The following is a 24,413-nucleotide window of genomic DNA, read 5'->3' as shown; positions in this document are numbered from 1 at the left end:
CTCTAGAGTTTTCATGGTAGAATTAGGGGTTAGTGTAGAAACTAGGAATTTCAAAAATTTAAGGATTTAGAACTCAATTTGAGGTCGGATTCCAAAACCAATTATATATCCAGGCTCGGGGGTGAATGTGTAGATGGATTTTGGTCCGAACCTCGGGTTTTGACCAAGCGGGCACGGGGTCGATTTTTAAATTTTTGGAGAAAAAGTTGGGAAATCTAAATTTATGCAATGTAATTAATTCCTTTGGAAATATTTGATATTATTGAGTCGTTTTTGAATAGATACGAGTGGTTTGGAGGTGAATTCTAGAGGAAAAGCTGTGACTGAGAATTAAGTGACCTTCGGAGCAAGGTTAAGTGTTGTGTCGAACCCTGACTTGAGGGAATTAGGAACCTTAGATTATTTTCTATGTTAAATTCATGTGAGCGGCGTATATGTGAGGTGACGAGTACTTATGCGCCACCAATTTACTTGTTTTCCCTGTTTATTCGATTTTTCTTATATTATCTCTTTTCTATGCCTAATTTCTACATGTTTATACTAGTGTTGTTAAATTGATCGTTCTTATCATGTTTATGGATTTTCTGGTGATAATTGAGAATTTATTTCAAAGTTGAGATTGATATTGTGGAACCAAATGTTGAATAAGGCTTGTACTTGTTATTCTATCTCCCTGTTGTTATTTATGCATTGCATTATGGTAAGAAAGAGTGTTAAAAGCACGAAGGGGGATGCCGTGCCCTTTCTATTGATTTATGGTGAGATTTAGAGTAAAAGCACGAAGGGTGATGCCGTACCGTTTCTATTGATTTATGGTGAGATTGAGAGTAAAAGCACGAAGGGTGATGCCGTGCACTTTTCCTTTACTGTATTCGTTGTTTCTGTTGATTCATAGTATATTGGTTGTTCCAGTCATCATTCTGCTGTAGTTTTCTTATCTCGTATTTCCCCCAGCATGTTTCCCCCTTCCGATACTTCCTGTCTGGCTCTTCATTACTGTTATTTTTATATACACTGTTAAATTGTACAGGTTGATCTGTAGGTGCCTTGCCTTAGCCTCGTCACTACTTTGTCGAGGTTAGGCTCGACACTTACCAGTACATGGGGTCAATTGTATTGATACTGCATTCTGCACTTTCTGTGTATATTTTGGTACCGCCTCGGGTTGATCGAGATTTTGCTATCGAACCGCTATCCGGAGACTCAAGGTAGATCTGTCGGCGTTCACAGACCTTAAAGTCCCCGTCTATCTTTTCTGTTCTACTATTTCTTTCATTGAGACAATTGTATTTCTTTCAGACTGTTACTTGGAGTAAATTCTAGAATGCTCATGAATTATGACTCCAGATCCGGGTGGTAAAATTAATTCAATGTTTATATTATTCCGCACTTATTATATTTCATCTTAGATAATTATTGTTATTTACTGAATGGAATAAGAATTGGTTTAAATGATTCTATAACGTTGGCTTGCCTAGCAAGTTAAATGTTAGGCGCCATCATGGCCCGGACACTGGGAATTCTGAGTCGTGACAAATTGGTATCAGAGCACTAGGTTACCTAGGTCTCACGATTCACGAGAAAGCTTAATAGAGTCTGGAGGATCGGTACGGAGATAACAACAACAACAACCGAATAAAATCCTACTAGTAGGGTCTGGATCGGTACATAGACGTCTGTGCTTATCTTCTAGAGGCTATGAAGTTTAGGAACAAATTTCACTTCTATTCTCCTCTATCGCGATGTTGTTTTCTCAATACTAATTGAACTCTTCTACTCTTGTTCTCTCGCAGATGGCGAGAACACGTACCACTTCCTCATCTGAGCAGCAACCAAAGCCTCTAGTGGCAGCTCCTACGCGGGGCAGAGGTCGAGGCCGAGGTAGGGGCGGGGCTCAGTCCAGAGCCCGAGCAGCAGCCCCAGAAGTGGAGCCTCAGATAGAGCTCCACGAGGAGGTTCCAGCACAGACTGTTCCTGTCGGACCAGCTCAGGTTCCAGAGGGGTTCATTGCCACCCCAGTACTTCAGGACGCTTTGGTCCGTTTGGTGGGCCTTATGGAGAGTGTGGCCCAGACGAGCGCAATACCCATGGCACCAAGAGAGAGAGAGGGTGAGGAGGTTTATTGATGGACTTGCTCAGCCTATCAGATTGCAGATGGCTAAGGAGACTGGGAGTGAAATTTCTTTTCATGCGGCTGCTAATGTCGCAAGACGAGTCGAGATTGTTCTTGCTCAGGGAGGTCAGGGGTCTGATAAGAGGCCTCGTTACTCCGGTGAGTTCAGCTGTGCCTCATCTAGAGGAAGTGGTACTTTTGGTAGAGGCCATACTCCCAGGCCATCTCATTCAGCACTCCAGGCATCCCACGGTGCCTCAGGTAGTCGTGGTCCTCATATGCCTTATTCTGACCAGCCATCCTACAATGCACTATCAGCTCCTATTAGTGCACATCCACCCCAGAGTTATCAGGGTGGTTACTCAGGTCGACAGGGTCAGTTTCAGGGTCAACAGTCACAACAGCCGAGGTTATGTTATACTTGTGGTGATCCGAGGAACATTGCTAGATTTTGCCCTCGAGAAACGGGTAGCTCATAGCATCAGAGTTCTCGTGCCATGGTTCCGGCACCAGTTGCTGCACCACCTGCTCAGCCAGCCAGAGGCAAGGGTCAGGCAGCCAGAGGTAGAGGCTAGGTTGTTAGAGGTGGAGGTCAGGTCGTTAGAGGTGGAGACCAGCCAGTTATAGGCCGTCCCAGGGACGTAGTTTAGGGTGGTGGGCCCCAGCCCTGATGTTATGCTTTCCCAGCCAGGCCTGAGACTGAGTCATCTGACACTGTTATCACTTGTACTGTTTTAGTTTGCAGTAGAGATGCTTTAGTTCTATTTGATCAGGGGACTACTTACTCTATGTGTCATCCTATTTTGCTTCATATTTGGTTGTGCCCCGTGATTCCTTGAGTTCTCCTATGTATATGTCCACGCCAGTGGGGGATGCTATTGTTGTAGATCGTGTTTATCGTTCATGTGTGGTCACCATTGGGATTCTTGAGACTCGTGTAGATCTTCTACTTCTTGATATGGTTGATCTTGATGTCATACTGGGTATGGATTGGCTGTCACCCTATCATGCTATATTAGATTGTCACGCCAAGACGGTGACCTTAGCCTTGCAGGGGTTGCCTCGATTAGAGTGGATATGGATTCTTGGCCATTCCGCCAATAGGGTTATCTCTTATGTGAAGGCTCGGCATATGGTCGAGAAGGGGTGTCTAGCTTATTTGGCTTATGTCCGTGATTCTAGCGCAGAGGTTCCTTCCATGGATTCAGTGCTAGTTGTTCGTGAGTTTCCAGAGGTGTTTCCTGGTGACTTGCCGGGGATGCCACCCGATAGGGACATTGATTTGGCTCCGGCACTCAGCCCATTTCCATTCTATCATACCGCATGGCCCCGCCAGAGTTGAAAGAATTGAAGGAACAGTTACAAGATTTGTTTGATAAGGGCTTCATTATACCTAGTGTCTCGCCCTGGGGTGCATCTGTGTTGTTTGTGATGAAGAAAGATGGATCGATGAGGATGTGTATAGATTATCAGCAGTTGAACAAAGTCACCATGAAGAACAAGTACCCATTGCCGAGGATTGATGATTTATTTGATCAGCTTCAGGGTGCCCAGGTGTTTTCAAAGATTGATTTGAGATCTGTCTACCATCAGTTGAGGATTAGGGCATCTGATGTCCCCAAGACAACTTTTCGAACTTGGTGTGGCCATTATGAGTTTCTAGTTATGTCATTTGGGCTGACAAATGCCCCAGCAGCATTCATGGATTTGATGAACCGAGTGTTCAAGCCCTACTTGGATTCCTTTGTGATTGTGTTTATTGATGATATCTTGGTCTACTCCCACAACCGAGAGGAACATGAGCAACACCTTCAGATCATTCTTCAGAGTCTAAGAGATAGCCGGTTATATGCTAAATTCTCAAAATGTGAGTTTTGGTTGAGTTCAGTTGCTTTCCTGTGTCACGTTGTATTAGCAGAGAGTATTCAGGTGGATCCTAGGAAGATTGAGGCAGTTCAAAACTGGCCTAGACCCACATCCACTACAGAGATCCGTAGTTTTGTGGGTTTGGCGGGCTACTACCGTCGATTTGTGGAGGTGTTTTAATCCATAGTAGCCCCGTTGACCAGGTTGACCCAGAAAGGTGCCCCATTCAGGTGGTCAGACGAGTGTGAGATGCACTTCCAAAAGCTTAAGATAGCTTTGACTACGGCACTGGTATTGGTGTTACCCATAGGTTCAGGATCTTATACAGTATATTGTGACACATCTCGTATTGGTATGGGTGCGGTAGTGATGCAGGGTGGCAAGGTTATTGCATATGCTTCGCGACATCTGAAGGTTCACGAGAAGAATTACCCTGTTCATGATCTAGATATGGCAGCCATTTTTCACGCGATGAAGATTTAGAGGCACTATCTTTATGGCGTACAATGTGAGATATTCACGGATCATCGAAGCTTGCAGTATTTGTTCAAGTAGAAGGAACTCAATTTGAGGTAGAGGAGGTGGTTGGAGCTATTGAAAGACTATGATATCACCATATTGTATCATGTCGGGAAGGCCAATGTGGTGTCTGATGCTTTGAGTAGAAAGTTAGCTAGTATGGGTAGCCTTGCTTATATTCTAGTTGGTGAGAGACCGCATGCATTGGATGTTCAGGCCTTGGCCAATCAGTTAGTGAGGTTAGATGTTTCTGAGCCCAGCCATATTCTATCTTGTACAGTTGCTCGGTCTTCTTTGTTTGAGTAAATCAGAGATCGACAGGATGACGATCCTCATTTACTTGTCCTTAGAGACACAGTGCGGCACAGTGGTGCCAAGCAGGAAACTGTTGGAGATGATGGATTTTTGAGGATGCATGGTCGTATTTGTGTGCCTAATGTGGATGGACTTCGTGAGTTGATTCTTGAGGAGGCCCATAGTTCCCGATATTCTATTCATCCGGGCACCACCAAGATGTATCAGGACTTGCGGCAGCATTATTGGTAGAGGCGAATGAAGAAGGATATAGTTGCTTATATATCTCAGTGGTTAAATTGCCAGCAGGTAAAGTGTGAGCATCAGAGACATGGTTGTTTAGTTCAGAGGTTAGAGATTCCTGAATGGAAGTGGGAGCGTATCACCATGGATTTTGGTGTTGGACTCCCACGGACTCAGAGGAAGTTCGATGCAGTTTGGGTCATTGTGGACAGGCTGACCAAGTCAGCGCACTTCATTCCCATGGCAGTTACCTATTCTTCGGAGCGGTTGGCAGAGATTTACATTCGTGCAATCGTCCGTCTTCATGGTGTGCCCGTGTCTATCATTTCTGATCGACGTACGCTGTTCACCTCGAACTTCTGGAGGGCAGTACATTGTGAGTTGGGTACGCTGGTTGAGTTGAGCACATCATTCCATCCTCAGACGGACGGGCAGTCCGAGCGTACTATTCAGATCTTGGAGGATATGCTCCGCGCATGTGTTATAGACTTCAGAGGATCAAGGGATAAGTTCTTGCCCCTTGCAGAGTTTGCATACAATAATAGCTACTAGTCGAGCATTCAGATGGCTCCCTATGAGGCATTATATGGTAGGTGGTGCCGGTCGCCAGCTAGGTGGTTCTAGTCGGGGGAGGCTTGGTTGTAGGGCACAGGCTTAGTACAGGATGCCTTAGATGAGATCAAGATTATTTAGGATCGACTTTTCACAACTCAGTCCAGGCAGAAGAATTATGCCGACCGTAGAGTTCATGATGTTGCATTCATGGTCGGGGAGAGAGTGTTACTTCGGGTATCACCCATGAAGGGTGTAAAGAGGTTTGGAAAGAAGGGCAAGTTGAGCCCTAGGAATATCGGACCTTTTTAGATTATGGAGAGAGTGGGAGAGGTGGCTTACATGCTTGCATTGCCACCAGGGGTATCATTAGTTCATCTAGTGTTCCATGTGTCCATGCTTCAAAATTATCACGGCGATCCGTCCTATGTGTTAGATTTCAGCTCTGTCCAGTTGGACAAGGATTCGACTTACGAGGAGGAGCCGATGGCTATTCTAGCCCGACAAGTACGCCAGTTGAGATCAAAGAGTTACCCTTCAGTTCGAGTGTAGTGGAGAGGTCAACCTATATTAGATTGTCACGCCAAGACGGTGACCTTAGCCTTGCAGTGGTTGCCTCAATTAGAGTGGAGATGGATTCTTGGCCATTCCGCCAGTAGGGTTATCTCTTATGTGAAGGCTCGGCATATGGTCGAGAATGGGTGTCTAGCTTATTTAGCTTATGTCCGTGATTCTAGTACAGAGGTTCCTTCCATGGATTCAGTGCCAGTTGTTCGTGAGTTTCCAGAGGTGTTTCCTGGTGACTTGCCGGGGATGCCACCCGATAGGGACATTGATTTCTGCATTGATTTGGCTCCGGGCACTCAGCCCATTTCCATTCTATCATACCGCATGGCCCCGCCAGAGTTGAAAGAATTGAAGGGACAGTTACAAGATTTGTTTGATAAGGGCTTCATTATACATAGTGTCTCACCCTGGGGTGCATCTGTGTTGTTTGTGATGAAGAAAGATGGATCGATGAGGATGTGTATAGATTATCGGCAGTTGAACAAAGTCACCATGAAGAACAAGTACCCATTGCCGAGGATTGATGATTTATTTGATCAGCTTCAGGGTGCCCAGGTATTTTCAAATATTGATTTGAGATCTGGCTACCATCAGTTGAGGATAAGGGCATCCGATGTCCCAAGACAGCTTTTCGAACTTGGTGTGGCCATTATGAGTTTCTAGTTATGTCATTTGGGCTGACAAATGCCCCAGCAGCATTCATGGATTTGATGAACTGAGTGTTCAAGCCCTACTTGGATTCCTTTGTGATTGTGTTTATTGATGATATCTTGGTCTACTCCCACAACCGAGAGGAACATGAGCAGCACCTTCAGATCATTCTTCAGAGTCTGAGAGATAGCCAGTTATATGCTAAGTTCTCAAAATGTGAGTTTTGGTTGAGTTCAGTTGCTTTCTTGTGTCACGTTGTATTAGCAGAGAGCATTCAGGTGGATCCTAGGAAGATTGAGGCAGTTCAAAACTGGCCTAGACCTACATCCGCTATAGAGATCCGTAGTTTTGTGGGTTTGGCGGGCTACTACCGTCGATTTGTGGAGGTGTTTTTATCCATAGCAGCCCCGTTGACCAGGTTGACCCAGAAGGGTTCCCCATTCAGGTGGTTAGACGCGTGTGAGACATGTTTCCAGAAGCTTAAGATAGCTTTGACTACGGCACTGGTATTGGTGTTACCCACAGTTTCAGGATCTTATATAGTATATTGTGACACATCTCGTATTGGTCTGGGTGCGGTATTGATGCAGGGTGGCAAGGTTATTGCATATGCTTCGCGACAGCTGAAGGTTCACGAGAAGAATTACCCTGTTTATGATCTAGATATGGCAGCCATTTTTCACGCGATGAAGATTTAGAGGCACTATATTTATGGCGTACAATGTGAGGTATTCACGGATCATCGAAGCTTGCAGTATTTGTTCAAGTAGAAGGAACTCAATTTGAGGTAGAGGAGGTGGTTGGAGCTATTGAAAGACTATGATATCACTATATTGTATCATGTCGGGAAGGCCAATGTGGTGTCCGATGCTTTGAGTAGAAAGTTAGTCAGTATGGGTAGCCTTGCTTATATTCTAGTTGGTGAGAGACCGCATGCATTGGATGTTCAGGCCTTGGCCAATCAGTTCGTGAGGTTGGATGTTTCTGAGCCCAGCCGTGTTCTATCTTGTGTAGTTGCTCGGTCTTCTTTGTTTGAGCAAATCAGAGGTCGATAGGATGACGATCCTCATTTACTTATCCTTAGAGACACAGTGCGGCACAGTGGTGCCAAGCAGGAAACTGTTGGAGATGATGGATTTTTGAGGATGCATGGTCGTATTTGTGTGCCTAATGTGGATGGACTTCGTGAGTTGATTCTTGAGGAGGCCCATAGTTCCCGATATTCTATTCATCCGGGCACCACCAAGATGTATCAGGACTTGCGGCAGCATTATTGGTAGAGGCGAATGAAGAAGGATATAGTTGCTTATATATCTCAGTGGTTAAATTGCCAGCAGGTAAAGTGTGAGCATCAGAGACCTGGTTGTTTAGTTCAGAGGTTAGAGATTCCTGAGTGGAAGTGGGAGCGTATCACTATGGATTTTGGTGTTGGACTCCCACGGACTCAGAGGAAGTTCGATGCAGTTTGGGTCATTGTGGACAGGCTGACCAAGTCAGCGCACTTCATTCCCGTGGCAGTTACCTATTCTTCGGAGCTGTTGGCAGAGATTTACATTCGTGCGATCGTCCGTCTTCATGGTGTGCCCGTGTCTATCATTTCTTATCGAGGTATGCTGTTCACCTCGAACTTCTGGAGGGCAGTACATTGTGAGTTGGGTATGCTGGTTGAGTTGAGCACATCATTCCATCCTCATACGGACGGGCAGTCCGAGCGTACTATTCAGATCTTGGAAGATATGCTCCGCGCATGTGTTATAGACTTCGGAGGATCAAGGGATAAGTTCTTGCCCCTTGCAGAGTTTGCATACAATAACAGCTACCAGTCAAGCATTCAGATGGCTCCCTATGAGGCATTATATGGTAGGTTGTGCCGGTCGCCAGCTGGGTGGTTCGAGTCGGAGGAGGCTCGGTTATTGGGCACAGGATTAGTACAGGATGCCTTGGATGAGATCAATATTATTCAGGATCGACTTTGCACAGCTCAGTCTGGGCAGAAGAGTTATGCCGACCGTAGAGTTCGTGATGTTGCATTCATGGTTGGGGAGAGAGTGTTACTTCGGGTATCACCCATAAAGGGTGTAAAGAGGTTCGGAAAGAAGGGCAAGTTGATCCCTAGGTATATCAGACCTTTTTAGATTATGGAGAGAGTGGGAGAGGTGGCTTACATGCTTGCATTTCCACCAGGGTTATCATCAGTTCATCCGGTGTTCTATATGTCCATGCTTCAAAAGTATCACGGCAATCCGTCATATGTGTTAGATTTCAACTCTGTCCAGTTGGACAAGGATTCGACTTACGAGGAGGAGCCGATGGCTATTCTAGCCCGACAAGTACGCTAGTTGAGATCAAAGAGTTACCCTTCAGTTCGAGTACAGTGGAGAGGTCAACCTGTTGAGGCAGTTACTTGGGAGTCAGAGTCCGATATGCGGAGTAGATATCCACACCTTTTCACCAGCTCAGGTCCTTTTCTATGTCCGTTCGAGGACGAACGGTTGTTTTAGAGGTGTAGAATATGATGACCCAAAAGATCATCTTATGTTTTAAAACTCGATTCTACGCTCTTAAGCCTTAAAAATCTCATTTTTACCATCGTCGATTTGCGTGCGCAGTCCGGGCATGTTTCCGGAAAATGTTTATGTTGAAAATAAGAATATTTGCCTTACAAGTTGATTTTAGTTGATTTCAGTCAACATTTTTGGTAAACAGGCCCAGATCTACATTTTGACAGTCCCGGTGGGTGTGTATCGAATTATGGGACATGGGCGTATACCCGGAATCGAATTCGGAGGTCCCTAGCTCGAGTTATGAATTTTTGATGAAAATTAAAAAGTCAAAAAATTATTTATTTTTAAGAATTTATTTATGTTTGGTATTGTTAGTACCGGGTCCGTATTTTGATTTCGGAGCCCGATACAGGTTTATTATGATATTTAAGACTTGTCTGTGAAATTTGGTGAGAAAGGGAGTTGATTTGACGTGATTCAGACGTCTAGTAAGATAGAAATTTTAAAGTGTTCTTGAGAATTTCATTTGATTTGGTGCTAAATTTGTAGTTCTAGGTGTTATTTTGGCGATTTGATCGCGCGAGCAAGTTCGTATGATATTTTTATACTTGTGTGCATGTTTGGTTTGAGCCCCGAGGGCTCGGGTGAGTTTCGGATAGGCCACGGAATGTTCTGGCATGTCCTTCTTCGCGTTCGTGAAGGTACTCCCGTGAACGCGAAGAGTAAACTGGTGAGGCCGGAATTTTCTTCTTAGCGAACGCGAAGGCTTGGTCGCAAACGCGAAGCGATGGGGGCGTTACTCTTCGCGTTCACAGGAGGGCCAGAATTTTCTTCTTAGCGAACGCGAAGGCTTGGTCGCGAACGCGAAGCGATGGGGGGGGTTACCCTTCGCGAATGCGACAAGCTCATCGCGAACGCGTAGTGTTAGGCACTTGGGGGGTCAGCCTTTCCTTCATCGCGAACGCGAGCGATGTCTCGTGAATGCGAAGGCCAGGGGGATGGGTAGCCTAGGCGAACGCGAACATGGTCTCGCGAATGCGAAGGCTTGGTAGCTTATACCCTTCGTGAATGCGACAGTGTTCTCGCAAACACGATGAACACTGTCGCCTAGCACTTAATAGAATCCAAACACGGGATTCAGCCAAAAAAATTCATTTTCTCAAAAACCAAACGGTGAGAGGCGATTTGCAAGAGTCATTTTCTTCCCCAAAGTGTTGGTAAGTGATTATAAACCATTTTCTTTCAATTACCCATTACATTTTATAAATTATCAACCTAAAATCTAGAGTTTTCATGGTAGAATTAGGGGTTAGGGTAGAAATTAGGGATTTCGAAAATTTAAGGATTTAGACCTTAATTTGAGGTCAGATTCCAAAACCAATTATATATCAGGGCTCGGGGGTGAATGAGTAAATGAATTTTAGTCCGAACCTCGGGTTTTGACCAAGCGGACCCGGTGTCGATTTTTAACTTTTTGGAGAAAAGTTGGGAAATCTAAATTTATGCAATGTAATTAATTCCTTTGTCAATATTTGATATTATTGAGTCGTTTTTGAATAGATACGAGTGGTTTGGAGGTGAATTTTATAGAAAAAACTGTGATTGAGAATTAAGTGACTTTCAGAGCAAGGTAAGTGTTGTGTCTAACCCTGACTTGAGGGAATTAGGAACGTTAGACTATTTGCTATGTGAAATTCATGTGAGCGGCGTATATGTGAGGTGACGAGTACTTATGCGCCTCCAATTTACCTGTTTTCCCTGTTTCTTTCATTTTTCTTATATTGTCTCTTTCCTACGCCTAATTGCTACGTGTTTATACTAGTGTTAAATTGATCGTTCTTATCATGTTTACAGATTTTCTGGTGATAATTGAGAATTTATTTCAAAGTTGAGATTGATATTGTGGAACCAAATAATAAAGTAAGGATTGTACTTGTTATTCTATCTCCCTGTTGTTATTTATGCATTGCATTATGGTAAGGGAGAGTGTTAAAAGCACGAAGGGTGATGCCGTGCCGTTTCTATTGATTTATGGTGAGATTGAGAGTAAAAGCATGAAGGGTGATGCCGTGCCGTTTCTATTGATCTATGGTGAGATTGAGAGTAAAAACACGAAGGGTGATGCAGTGCCGTTTCTATTGATTTATGGTGAGATTGAGAGTAAAAAGACGAAGGGTGATGTCGTACCGTTTCTATTGATTTATGGTGAGATTGAGAGTAAAAGTACGAAGGGTGATGCCGTGCGCTTTTCCTTTACTGTATCTGTTGTTTCTGCTGATTCATAGTATATTGGTTGTTCCAGTTATCATTCTGCTGTAGTTTCCTTATCTCGTATTTCCCCCAGCATGTTTTCCCCTCCCGATACTTCCTGTCTAGCTCTTCATTATTATTACTTGTATATACACTGTTAAATTGTATAGGTTGATTTGTAGGTACCTTGCCTTAGCCTTGTCACTACTTCGTGGAGGTTAGGCTCGACACTTACCAGTACATGGGGTCGGTTGTACTGATACTGCACTCTTCACTTTCTGTGCTGATTTTGGTACCGGCTCGGGTTGATCGAGATTTTGCTATCGGACCGTTATCCGGAGACTCAAGGTAGATCTGTCGGCGTTCGCAAACCTTGAAGTCCCGGTCAATCTTTTTAGTTCTACTGTTTCTTTCATTCAGACAATTGTATTTCTTTCAGACTATTACTTGTAGTAAATTCTAGAATGCTCGTGAATTGTGACTCCAGATTCGGGTGTTAGTAATTAATACAGGTTTTATATTATTCCGCACTTATTATATTTTATCTTAGCTAATTATTGTTATTTACTAAATGGAATAAGAATTGGTTTAAATGATTCTCTAACGTTGGCTTACCTAGCAAGTGAAATGTTAGGCGCCATCACGGTCCCGACGGTGAGAATTCCGTATTATGACAGATACGAACATATTGAAAGCCAAGGTGTAATCAACATTAAAAGGCATAGTAAGTGACATGTCCTCTCCAAGATTTTGAATAGGGGGACCTTAGATTGGAGCCGTTTTAAGCATGTTGCAACTTCTTTAGCCAGCTCGTTTACTACTACATTAGGTAACTTCACAATCTTGTCAACAACATTTGTAGAATGTGCATGATTTTTCATCATAGTTATGCGACTAGATCTAGAAAATCATGCACATTTTTCAAATTTGACTGATAAGATTGTGAAAGAACCTAATATAGTGTTGAACGAGTTGACTAAAGAAGTTGCGACATATTTGAAATGACTACAATCGAAGGTACCCCGATGCCTAATCCTGGAGGGGACATGCCACTGCCCATGCCTCTACCAAATGAAGAGAGCAATTCCATTCAACATTTTCTTTGGACCATTTATATGACATTGAAAAAAAAAACTCAAATATCATTTGCAAAATGGAGGAAAGGTAAAGAGAGAAAGTAGAGAATGCGAGTGTGGATGAAAACAAAGGAACAAAGATGGGGTCTTTTATAGTTGGTTTGAGGAGGGCATGCTAGAGTTGAAAAGAATCCCAAAATTATAAAATACGGGAAGCTTGTAAATAACTTTCTATAATGCTTTACAATTAGATTTCAGAATTCAAAATTATACCTAACTTATAAACCTACCAAAACCTGAATTTAATTTTTGATTGCATGGCTAAATTAATTTTGTTTCATTATTTGTGCGGTGAAAAATGTATAAACCTTAAAGTTGTTTCCTTATCCGCATATGCACTAATTTGTAAACAAACGCATTTTCTCATGTCACGTCGAGGAACTATAGAAAACATATAGCAAAAAATCAATTTAGTTTATCATAACAATTAGTTAATATGTTAACCGTATTCTGAAATACGGAAAAAATCATGGCTTATCAAATTATCTAACCAAACTCTGTCTTACGTGAATATATTACTAGACTGCATTTAACCTCTCGATTTGAATCATTGCTCATATACATGATATTGACCATAATTAGCAAGAAAATTTTGTAGTCTTGTTTCTTGTTTTTAGTTTTACTATCATTTTTGTGTGTGTATAGAGTAGTCCTACTATGACTTTGTAAGTACTAATCTTGTGTTTGTTTTCAAGTAAGTGGACTTGTATTTAGCAGTTAACTGAGACCATTTTAGCTCATGGATTACATTTGCAAGTCAATTCAGTCAGTAGAACATGCTTATTGCTTAAGTGCAGGAAAAAAAACAAGAGAAGAAGTTACATTTCCATTAATTTATATGTTGCAGCAAAAGTAGCCACCTTAAGGAAAACACACTAGTTCTGCCCATAAATGTATTGTTGATCATTACATTTCTTCACTTGCAATTTTGCATTTTGATCTCATATTTCTTTCATCATTTTTATTTTGAAACTTAAACGTAGTAATTGATATTTGATCGTTTACTCACATATTAGTCTTGATCACTTGACAGCTTGTCATTTACCCCCAAAAAATCGGCAATTTGTCGGTGAATAACAGATATTTAAGTATTCCTTTCTTCATTTTGATTTGGTTAATTTATAAAACCTAAGAGAATATTCTTTTTTTTTGTTCAAAAGATAACTATTTATATTATATTAAGGCGGATGAGTACCGGGAGCACGTAAACACGAAAACACTAATCTAAGGGGTTGACCACTTACTGGGTCATTACATAGGGGAGGTTCGGGTAACTAAAGCTACCACTACCGATTCCCGTGTCACGGGAGATACAAAAATATGGTCCAAGGGGACGTTGCAAACTGAGTGACTGCTGTAGGGTTTGAGAGGGAACCCTTTTGACAAAAAAGTGTGCCTGAGCGATCGTCTTTCAAAGCTGTTTGGATAAAAGGTGGTGACTGTACAAAAAAGAGTGATGCCGACTGTGGGGTCCATGTTGCATCCAAACTTAGCTAATAGATCTGCTACTTGGTTTTGCTCCTTGTAAGTCAAAAGAATAGTAGGATCATCCAGTCTCGCGAGAAGAAACCTGCAATCATTTATGATATTAGCATATAAAGGTTGGGAGGTCTGTAAAAGTGTAGTAACTGCTTGGGCATCAGTGTTTTTTTCAATAGGTTTATAGCCACGATTAACAGCTAATTGTAATCCATGATAGAGCGCTCATAATTCAGTTTCCACACTACCATGAGAGATGTGGGCCCCGCAAAACCCGTAAGTCAATTTCCTGCGGAGTCACGTATGACACCTCCCAACCCCGCCTATCCAGTATCTAGGTGTACCGAACCATCGGTATTTAGCTTCAACGGTGTAGTGGTCGGTGGGTCCCATTTAAGATGTAGGAGCATGCGACTGGCTGAGCGAGCAGGCATTCCTGCTAGGTAGAAAAATTCAGCCGCCAAATTTATGATATGGGACGAAGAGAGCGTTTTGTGGGCGTTGCGAAAGACAATAGCGTTTCGAGTGAGCCATATATGCCATAGACATAAGGGTATGAGGATGGAATTGGGGATATTAAGGGGGTTGGGAGTATCCATGTGTAAGATAAATTGTTTGAGGCATTCGAGTGGATTAGTTTCAAAAGTAGGAAGTTCAGCAATTGTCGGAAGCATGTGAAAATCAGACCAGATGTGTCTGAATGCCGGGCATTCTACAAGGAGATGGTGGATGGTTTCCGTAGTAGTGTGACAGTGGACACAAGTGGCATTATTGGGAATGCCAATGCGGTGATAGTACGCCTTAGTGGGCAAGCGTTGGTGGCCGCAAAGCCATAGGAAGTGTCTGATTTTTGGAGGTATCCTTAACTTCCAAATCCACTGGAAGGAGTGAGTTATGGGTGTGGTTAGTAAGTGATGGTAAAGTGATTTGGTAGTAAAGTTCCCCTAAGAGAATATTCATTTCAATGATAACCTAAAATTTCTCAACACTTATCCTTTAAAAGTTAAAATAATCTTCAATAAATATTAGCATGACCAAAGTATCTCACTAGAAAGAGTTTAATTACACGCATTAACGGTGTAAAATATATTTAACAATAAGATCACTTATTAGGTAATTACAAATAAATTTTTATGCTAAAAAAATAATTTTTATGTGTGATGACCCAAAAGGTCATCTCATATTTTAGAACTTGAATCTGCAGTCTTAAGCCTTAAAAATCTCATTTTCACCCTCCTCGATTTGCGTGCACAGTCCGGGTAGGTTTCCGGAAAGCTTTTATGTGAAAAATTGATGAAAATAAGAATTTATGCCTTGAAAAGTTAATTTTAGTTGATTTCGGTCAACATATTTGGTAAACGGGCCCGGATTTGTGCTTTTACAGTCCAGATAGATCCGTATTGAATTATGGGACCTGGGCATATGCCCGGAATCGAATTCGGAGGTCCCTACTTTGAGTTATAAATTTTTGATAAAAATTAAAAGTTTGGAAATTATTTTTTTTTTAAGAATTGATTGATATTTGACATTGTTAGTATCGGGTCAGTATTTTAGTTTCGGAGCCCGGTACAGGTTCATTATGATATTTAAGACCTGTCTGTGAAATTTGGTGAGAATTGGAGTTGATTTGACGTGATTCGGACGTCCAGTTGAGAAGATATGAATTTTAAAGTGTTCTTGAGAATTTCATTTGATTTGGTACTAAATTCGTAGTACTAGGTATTATTTTGGCAACTTGATCACGCGAGCAAGTTCGTATGATATTTTTAGACTTGTGTGCATGTTTGGTTTGGAGCCCCGAGGGCTCGGGTGAGTTTCGGATAGGCCACAAGATGTTTTGAACTTTGGAAATCTGGTTTTGTTTCTGCAGAGTCTGGGTTCTGGCATGTCCTTCTTCGCGTTCGCGAAGGTCCTCTCGCGAACGCAAAGGGTAAACTGATGAGGCTGGGATTTCTTCTTCGCGAACGCGAAGGCTTGGTCGCGAACGCGAAGCGATGGGGGCATTACCCTTCTCGAACGCGACACGACCATCGCGAACGCGTAGTATTAGGCACAGGGGAGGGGGAGACAACTTTTTCTTCATCGCGAACGCGAACAATGACTCGCGAACGCGAAGACCAGGGAAGGGTAGCCTATGCGAACGCGAGCACTGTCTCGCGAACGCGAAGGCTTGGCAGCCTATACTCTTCGCAAACGTGACAGTGCTCTCGCGAACGCGATAAACTCTGTCGCCCAGCACTTAACAGATTCCAAACATGGGATTTGGCCAAAAATTCATTTTTCTCAAAAACCAAACGGTGTGAGGCAATTTTTCAAGAGTCATTTCTTATCCAAAGTGTTGGTAAGTGATTCTAAACCATTTTCTTTCAATTACCCATTACATTTTTTGAATTATCAACCTAAAATCTAGAGTTTTCATTGTAGAATTAGGGGTTAGGGTAAAAACTAGGGATTTCGGAAATTCGGGGATTTAGACCTCGATTTGAGGTCGGATTCCAAAACCAATTACATATTCGGGCTCGGGGGTGAATGGGTAAATGGATTTTTGTCCGAACCTCGGGTTTTGACCAAGCGGCCCGGGGTCGATTTTCGACTTTTTGGAGAAAAATTTGGGAAATCAGTAATTATTCATTAAAGTTGATTCCTTTAGCAATGTTTGATATTATTGAGTCATTTTTGAATAGATACGAGTGGTTTGGAGGTGAATTCCAAAGAAAAAGCTGTGATTGAGAATTAAGTGGCCTTCAGAGCGAGGTAAGTATTGTGTCTAACTTTAGCTTGAGGGAATAGGTATTGTATGAGTAATTGCTACGTGTTTTGTTGTTGAATACGATGAATAGTTGAGGTGGCGAGCATCTACGCATTGTGGTTGAGTCATAGCATGAGAGTGAAATTCCATTCTTGCAAATTTGTAGTCTTAAATCTTTTTATCCATGCTTATTGTTGTTGTTGAAATGTTGGGAGACTTGTGTCCACTCCACCAAGGTTGATTAAATTGTGAATATTGATTCGCGGTTGAGATGTTAAATTGTGAAAGTAATCATTGATGAAATATTGATTTCTTTGTGAAACTTCTCTCTATCCGTTGTTATTGATTCTGTGAATTGTGAGAAAGAGTGTAAAGCACGAAGGGTGATGCCGTGCGTGATTTATTTATATGGTGAGGAAGAGTGTAAAGCACGAAGGGTGATGCCATGTATATTATGAGAGGTTTAAAGCACGAAGGGTGATGCCGTGTATATAATGAGAGGTTTAAAGCACGAAGAGTGATGCCGTGTATATTATGAGAGGTTTAATGCACGAAGGGTGATGCCGTGCCATTCTATTTATTTATTTGGTGAGGTTGAGAGTAAAAGCATGAAGGGTGATACCGTGAAGTTTTACTTGTTGTTTTAACTGCTCAATTCGTTTAAGGATTTTTGGTTTAATTCTGTCTTTTCATTATTCTCAGTCTTTATGTTGTATTCCCCCGCTGTATGTTCTCTTCCCATTATTTCTACGTTATTTCTTTATTTATTGTTGTTGACACTAGCATGATTATACTGTTTAGGTTATATGTGGGTGTCTTGCCCTAGCCTCGTCACTACTTCACCGAGGTTAGGCTCGACACTTACCAGTACATGGGGTCGGTTGTACTGATGCTGCACTTTGCACTTTCTGTGCAGACTTTGATACCGGTTCGGGTTGATCGAGATTTTGCTATTGGTCCGCTGTCCGGAAACTCAAGGTAGATCTGTCAGCGTTCACAGACCTTGAAGTCCTTGCCTATCTTTTCTGTTCTACTGTATCTTTCATTCAGACAGTTGTATTTCTTTTAGATTATTACTTGTAGTAAATTCTAGAATTCTCATGAATTGTAACTCCAGATCCGGGTGGTAGTAATTAATATAGTTTTATGATATTCCGTATTTATTATATTTCATCTTAGTTAATTATTGTTAATTACTGAATGAAAATAAGGAATTGATTTAATGATTCTCTAACGTCGGCTTGGCTAGCAAGTGAAATATTAAGCGCCATCACGGTCCCGTCGGTAGGAAATTTTGGGTCGTGACATTATGATAATTATCAATTAGAGACCTGATAAAAAATCTTAATTACTTATGTATTAAATCTTGTAGACTTGCTAATAAGGCAGTCCGAACATGTACTAATTGTTTGATGCTAGACATGTGATTTTTCTTTTTTTTATATTAAATCTGTCTTGAGGTGGGGGGTTTGACCTGTACTCCTACCTTGTAAATAAAAATAATAATTTCCTATTCTTTCATTCGAATAGTCGCGGAATTAAATATTTTCATTATTTTGAACCTCAACAAACATGGTCAAATTTATTTTAGATGTTTAAATTTAATTAATTGTTTTATTCTTCATAAAGCCTTCTTTATTATGCAGATCAACTTTGGTCCTCACTACGAACCCAAAAAATGTAGCATATAAGTTTTAATTTTTGGAGAGGCAGGATCAACACAAAAATAACCCTCGACGCAAAAATATCGTATCACAGTAGTCATAATCTCTAGATTGAGCTAGTTAGAAGTTATTATCAAAGGCCTTTCTTCTTCTAAGTACTTTGTTTACCCTCAAAATCGGATAACAATTGAATTTGTACTTGATTTTATGAATACGTGATCTAACTTGATACAAAATGAGAAATCAAATTAATATTGAAATAAACGATGAGGAAGTAAATGCAAACCACACAAGTTGATCGATCTTAGCATTGAAGATTGGTTACCCTCGAGTCAGAATGCTTTTATCGATCCCGGAACATAATGACAAGATAATGAGAATTAGAAATAATAATAATATATTGCTTTGTGATGCGTGTTACAGTGTGTTGAATGAATTATCATACCCCCTTTATATAGTAGAGGAGTCCTACTCTAGGTATATTCCTATAAAAGGTAAAAATCTCTTGATTCGCTGATTGTCGTTTCCTTGCTGATACGTGCCGAGATTCTCACTGTAATATCCGACCGGTTGTGGATATTTCAATTTTTTGTTAGTTATTTCCGAGCTTGTCAGTCAAGTCTTAAAGGCATTAAATGCCTGTCAGTTGTTGGTTGACCACTCTCAGATGTGACCAGTCGCTGAGAGACTATAAATATCCCCTCATTAGTTCATTCAAACTTTACTTTCAAACCTTCTGCCCTCGTACCTTAGAAATTTAAACACTCCCAAGCATCTATTTTCTGGTTACTCTGAAATCCTTTATAAGAACTTTTGTTTTTCTTTTATCTCAAACCATCAAGCATACTCTTTTAACTTCCTCTTTTTCCTTCATTTTCCAAAATGGCGAAGACCTCAAAATCTGTTCCCCAAAAAGAAACTCCCTCTGCCTCGTGACCAGCTGAAGAGGAAAAAGTTTCGTCTGCTGTTACTGAGGAACCGACATCGGAGCCTCCCCTAAAGATGTTCGTTCCTGTGGGGTGCCCGACCGGTGCTGATTTCAAGATCGAGAAAACCTCCTCGGTACTGGGTTGGTGTGAACCGGTCTCGAGATATATATGCTCGGTCACCTATAGCTTCCTCTCCAAGGAAGCGATTACTACCCACGTGGAGGTTTTTTTTAAGTGTTTACACTTATCCCTTTACATTGGGCCCTTTGGATCCGGTCATCATCGCCTTCTGTAAGAGGTACGAGGTGACCCTCGGTCAAATTCATCCTTCTTTCTGGAGGATAGTATTTCTCCTCCTCTTCTTCATAACAAAATCGAGGGGTTTTCCTTCACCATCGATTATCTCATGCGTCTGTACAGTCCCCGACTCTATCGAGGGGAATTAATAAAACTTGCCCGTCGGGCCAGTAAGGCCCCATTCTCGAGCATCGACAAGGATCGGGACTGAGGCTGGTTAGGCCGATTCGTTCGAGTGAAGACCTCGGATTTAATCTCGGCCGAGGATATGCCATTTCCTAAGAAATGGAACATGAAACGTAAGTATAATCTTTCCATTAAGATTTTGTTTATCGCTTTTCCTTTTCCTCCCTTCTCATAGATGTTTTATGGTGGTGCAGCTGTTGCTCAGATGCCAAATGCAGTTCCTCGACTCAAGGAGTGGGTCGAGGGCATCGTGTCGCAAAAACCATATTCCGAGCGTGCATGGCATGAATTTTTGAATGACCGATGAGAGGCCCATTCTCACGGTGAGATTCCGTTCTCGTGCGGACAACGCTTAGGTTTTCCCCATATTCCTGAGCCCTTACTCATTTTCCTTTTCTTTGCAGGTCTTCCCAAGGATGTTGCAATGAGGCCTCCATCTGGTGGCGAGGATTGCCCCTCCGAGTCCCCTGCTCCGAGATAGGGTGAGGAAAAGGGCTCCGAGTTTTCCGAACTCGGAGAAGCAAAAACCAAAAAAGAGGCTGGTGCATAAATCCAAGGAAAACACCAGCGCTGGGGAAATCCCATCGGACTCACTCAATCGACTGAGGGATGTGTCCGAGGAAGAAGAAGAAGCTTCCGAGTTGATGACCCCCATGAGAAGTGGCATCGAACTGCCTCAAACCAGGATGGCTGATGAAGGGGCAGTGGCCGAAGCCTCCGAGCCGGAAAGGGGCGAGGTAGTTTCATCCCAAGTTGGGGAGGTCGATAAAGAGACCACGACCGATGCTTTTTGGGCAGAGGATAATGCCCCGAAGGGTGCACTTGGGGTGATAGACCTCTCCGAGTCACCTTTATTTATTGATTCAATGATCAACGAGGCCCGAATGCTGAAAGGACGCCCAAAGGAGGTGCCCCAAGGGGCGGGAGAGTCTTTTAACTATTTCTTTGACGACTTAGATTTTACTACCTCGGAGGACGTCACCGGGTTGGGTGAGTTACCGGTGCCAAAGAAGATATCATCCTATGGAGCAATCGGGCCTTCTTCAAGTCCAAAATTAGTTAATTGGTTCCCAGCTTCGAGTGCAGATCCTGACCGAAAATGGTCAATCATTATGTCTGTCCCGTAGGGTGCCCGGGTTCTCTCCGCGCTCATGGAGGTTGATAGTTATCTTCTGTGCCTGGTGATTGAAGAGGATCAAGCCAAGATGGACGAGGTGGAAGCGCTTTGCCTGTTCAACGAAGAACAACATGTGTTAAAATAGGGTAACTTTGGATGCCTCTTTTATGTACTTAGTTTATGTCGTAAACAATCGTAGTATTTTTCTTTGTGCTTGCAGGCCTCGGTGCTTCATCACGAGACTTTTTTTCCTATATCGGGAAGAGTTAAACCATCACGAAGCCGAGACTCGGGAGCTTACTGAGAAAAGGGATGCTTACAAGCTTCTTAGTGAGAAACTCCAGGCTGAGCTAGGAGCGGCTCGGAAGGAGCATACCGACCTGGTCGAGCAGGTAAGAAGAGTTTTTGAAGTTAGTGACAATGAGTCAAACACAGTGGCTAACGGTCCGGACCTGCAAGTTCAAAAGAAACTTGACCAGATCTAGCAGCTCCAGGTGGAGGTGGATACGGTAAAAGCTGAGGCCGAAGAATGAAAAAGAAACATGGACCGCCTGGCCTTGGAAATAGAGATTGCCCGGGCATAATTGACTTTGGTTTAGGTCAAGCTCTGGTCTACAAAGGAAAAGGCCTTGGTACATGTCAAAAATATCGAGGAGCTCCAGTCTGAGCTGAGCTCGGCAGTCTCAAGAAAATCTGGCCAAGAAGCTTGATACGGGCAAGTCATAGGTCATCGTGGTCAAGGCCAAGGCTGATAAGAGGGTGGCCCAGCACAAGGCCGATGCCGAGGCGGCTCAGGACCAAGTGTGAAATATAGTGTAGCATACGAAGTGGAAATCTTGAAGGGAGGCCCTCGAGGGAGTTCATGCTTGGGGTTTTGACTTATTGACTGAAATCGAGAATGCCAAGGTGTTCGAAGCTGAGGCCAGGAAGCTGGCTTATCCCAAGGAGGAAGATTCCGAGGGTTTTGAAGATTCGGGGTGAGTCCGAAGGTGGCGGAGTCCCCGAAGATGATGATGTGTCCCCTGACAAAGACTAGGCCACTTAGGATCCGTTCAAATATTTTTGTCTTTGCTTTTCAAGGCTATTCGGCCTTTGTAAAATTTTGTATCGAGGCTATTTAGCCCTTGTAAAAAGAAATTTTGGATATGAATATACAAGGCTTTTTTCCCTTTCACAGCTTTTGTATGAAATAATTAGGATCCCTTTCACAGCTTTTTTCCCTTAGCATGAAATAATTAGGTTGTGTTCGAAGGTTCAAACAAACCTTTTCTTTAACATTATTTTTTTTAAGGCATCGTGGGGATTCGGTATCACTGGAAACTGTTTTCTCAAAGTAGTTTAGATTATAGTTTGCCGAGGGTAGCCTTTAGAACCGGTTATGAAATTTTTTGAAGGCCATGTTTTTGTTTCGGGTCTCGGACATTTTCGAGCCATGTTAATTTGTCCATAGCCTTTTTACTTCGGGTGTTGCTCAATGGGCTTGCTATCCCAAGTTATCCGGGCTTCCCTAAGATAACAGTCCCCAAGTAAGGGCGGCTGTGGCCTTTGAAATTCGGGCGTTGCCGAATAGGTCTTATGCCCCCGAGGTCTAATAGCTTGGACCTTCCGAGTTTATTTTTGGATGGCTGTACCCGAGTGAGAGAGTGATTGTTCGAACTCGGGTTAAGGCGGCCCTTGGGATCGATACCTTTAGGGGATCGAATATTGGAAATTCCTTAAAAAAATGCAAGAAAATGTTTTAAAGGATAAGATATTTGCAAGGAAGAGACTTCTTTTTATTCTTGGGCTTAATAGTTATACTTGTGTCAATGCTTTGTGCCAGGGTTCTAGTGCTTTGTGCCAAGGTTCGAGCAGTCTATGTGGGCACGGTTCATTTGACTGTTTGGCCCTTACAATGAATCTCCCCGATCAATATGATCTTTCAATCCTGAAGTCTCTTTCCATGCTAAAGTTGATATCCGAGGGTAATGCACCCAGTGTTCGGGGTTGATCGAAGAGAGGAATTGAATGCTATTGTTATCATCGTCACCGGTTCGTAACCGACCTTCAATTCTAAGTTAGCACGATTTATTGGTTGTCTCGTTAAAAACCTTGCTGTAAAATCCATTTGGGACAAAACCGGTTCAAGGAAAAAAAGAGTGCAACGTGTGCTTTCAAACCTAAAATCTAACTACCTGCCCTATGCACCCTAACTACCTGCCCTATGCACCCCCTTCCCCTTCCCTATGCACCCTAACTACCTGCCCTGTAGCTGCAAATGAAGCGCAATAGCTTCAGAGTAGAAATTGAGCAATCCGATGAGGGAGATTAAAGTCCACAAGCTCTTTCTCAACATCTCTATCAGTGAAAGCGGAGATCGTCTCACCAGAGCTGCCAAGGTATTGGAGCAACTCAGTGGCCAATCCCCTATTTTTTCCAAGGCAAGGTATACTGTGCGATCCTTCAGAATCAGACGTAATGAAAAGATTCCCTACTATGTCACTGTCAGAGGGGATAAAGCTATGCAACTCTTTGAGAGTGGATTGAAGGTCAAGGAGTATGAGTTATTGAGAAGGAACTTCAGTGAGACTGGCTGCTTTGGATTTGGTATTCAGGAGCACATTGATCTTGGAATTAAGTATGACCCTTCGACTGGTATCTATGGTATCAATTTCTATGTTGTCCTAGAACGCCCAGGATACCGTGTTGCCAGACATCGTAGGTGCAAGTCTCGGGTTGGGATCCAGCACAGGGTTACAAAGGAAGATGCCATGAAGTGGTTCCAGGTCAAATATAAAGGTGTTATCCTTAACAATTCCTCTAACATTCAGTAAGCTGAGAGCTAGTTGAGAGCTATCTGCTAGATCAATTTGTTCAGTAGCAAGTTTATGTGTATGCATTTTGTAGACCAACATCTAATTCTACTAATCAGAACTTCAAGCATGTTGCAAGGCATGTTTATCTCTCACCTAGGCACATGGATAAAGGGAAATCACTTGGAAGGGGGAAGAAGAAACAACCAAAAGATAACAATCAAAGCATAGTTCCTGGGGTTCAAATTCGAAGGACCCTAACTAAATCTCACAATTAATAATGAATGCCATCATTTGGAATGTGAGGTCAATAAAGACAATGCAAGCCTTTGAGAGGCTTATCATCATTCAAAGGCAGCATCATTTTAAGTTTATAGGAATCATGAAACCAAAACAAAAGAAGAAGAAGCTAGAAAGATATAGGAGGAGGATTGGAATGCTGTAGGCCTTCTCTAATGTTTCTAATAAAATCTGGGTATTCGTGGATGATGATCATGGAGTTGAT

General features: G+C 42.4%; 1 protein-coding gene across 1 annotated transcript; it reads left to right on the top strand.

Moving 5' to 3' along the window:
- Positions 1-23,389: 23,389 nt before the first annotated feature.
- LOC142179116 (large ribosomal subunit protein uL5z-like) lies at positions 23,390-23,967 on the top strand. Its single transcript, XM_075248934.1, has one exon. It carries the CDS (start codon positions 23,414-23,416, stop codon positions 23,927-23,929), a length of 516 nt encoding a protein of 171 aa, XP_075105035.1. The 5' UTR covers positions 23,390-23,413; the 3' UTR covers positions 23,930-23,967.
- Positions 23,968-24,413: the final 446 nt, after the last annotated feature.

The sequence above is a fragment of the Nicotiana tabacum genome, unplaced genomic scaffold (assembly GCF_000715075.1).
Source record: "Nicotiana tabacum cultivar K326 unplaced genomic scaffold, ASM71507v2 Un00375, whole genome shotgun sequence".
Lineage (NCBI taxonomy): Eukaryota > Viridiplantae > Streptophyta > Magnoliopsida > Solanales > Solanaceae > Nicotiana > Nicotiana tabacum.
The sequence above is the reverse complement of the archived record's forward strand: the minus strand, read 5'-3'. Positions and strand labels throughout refer to the sequence as shown.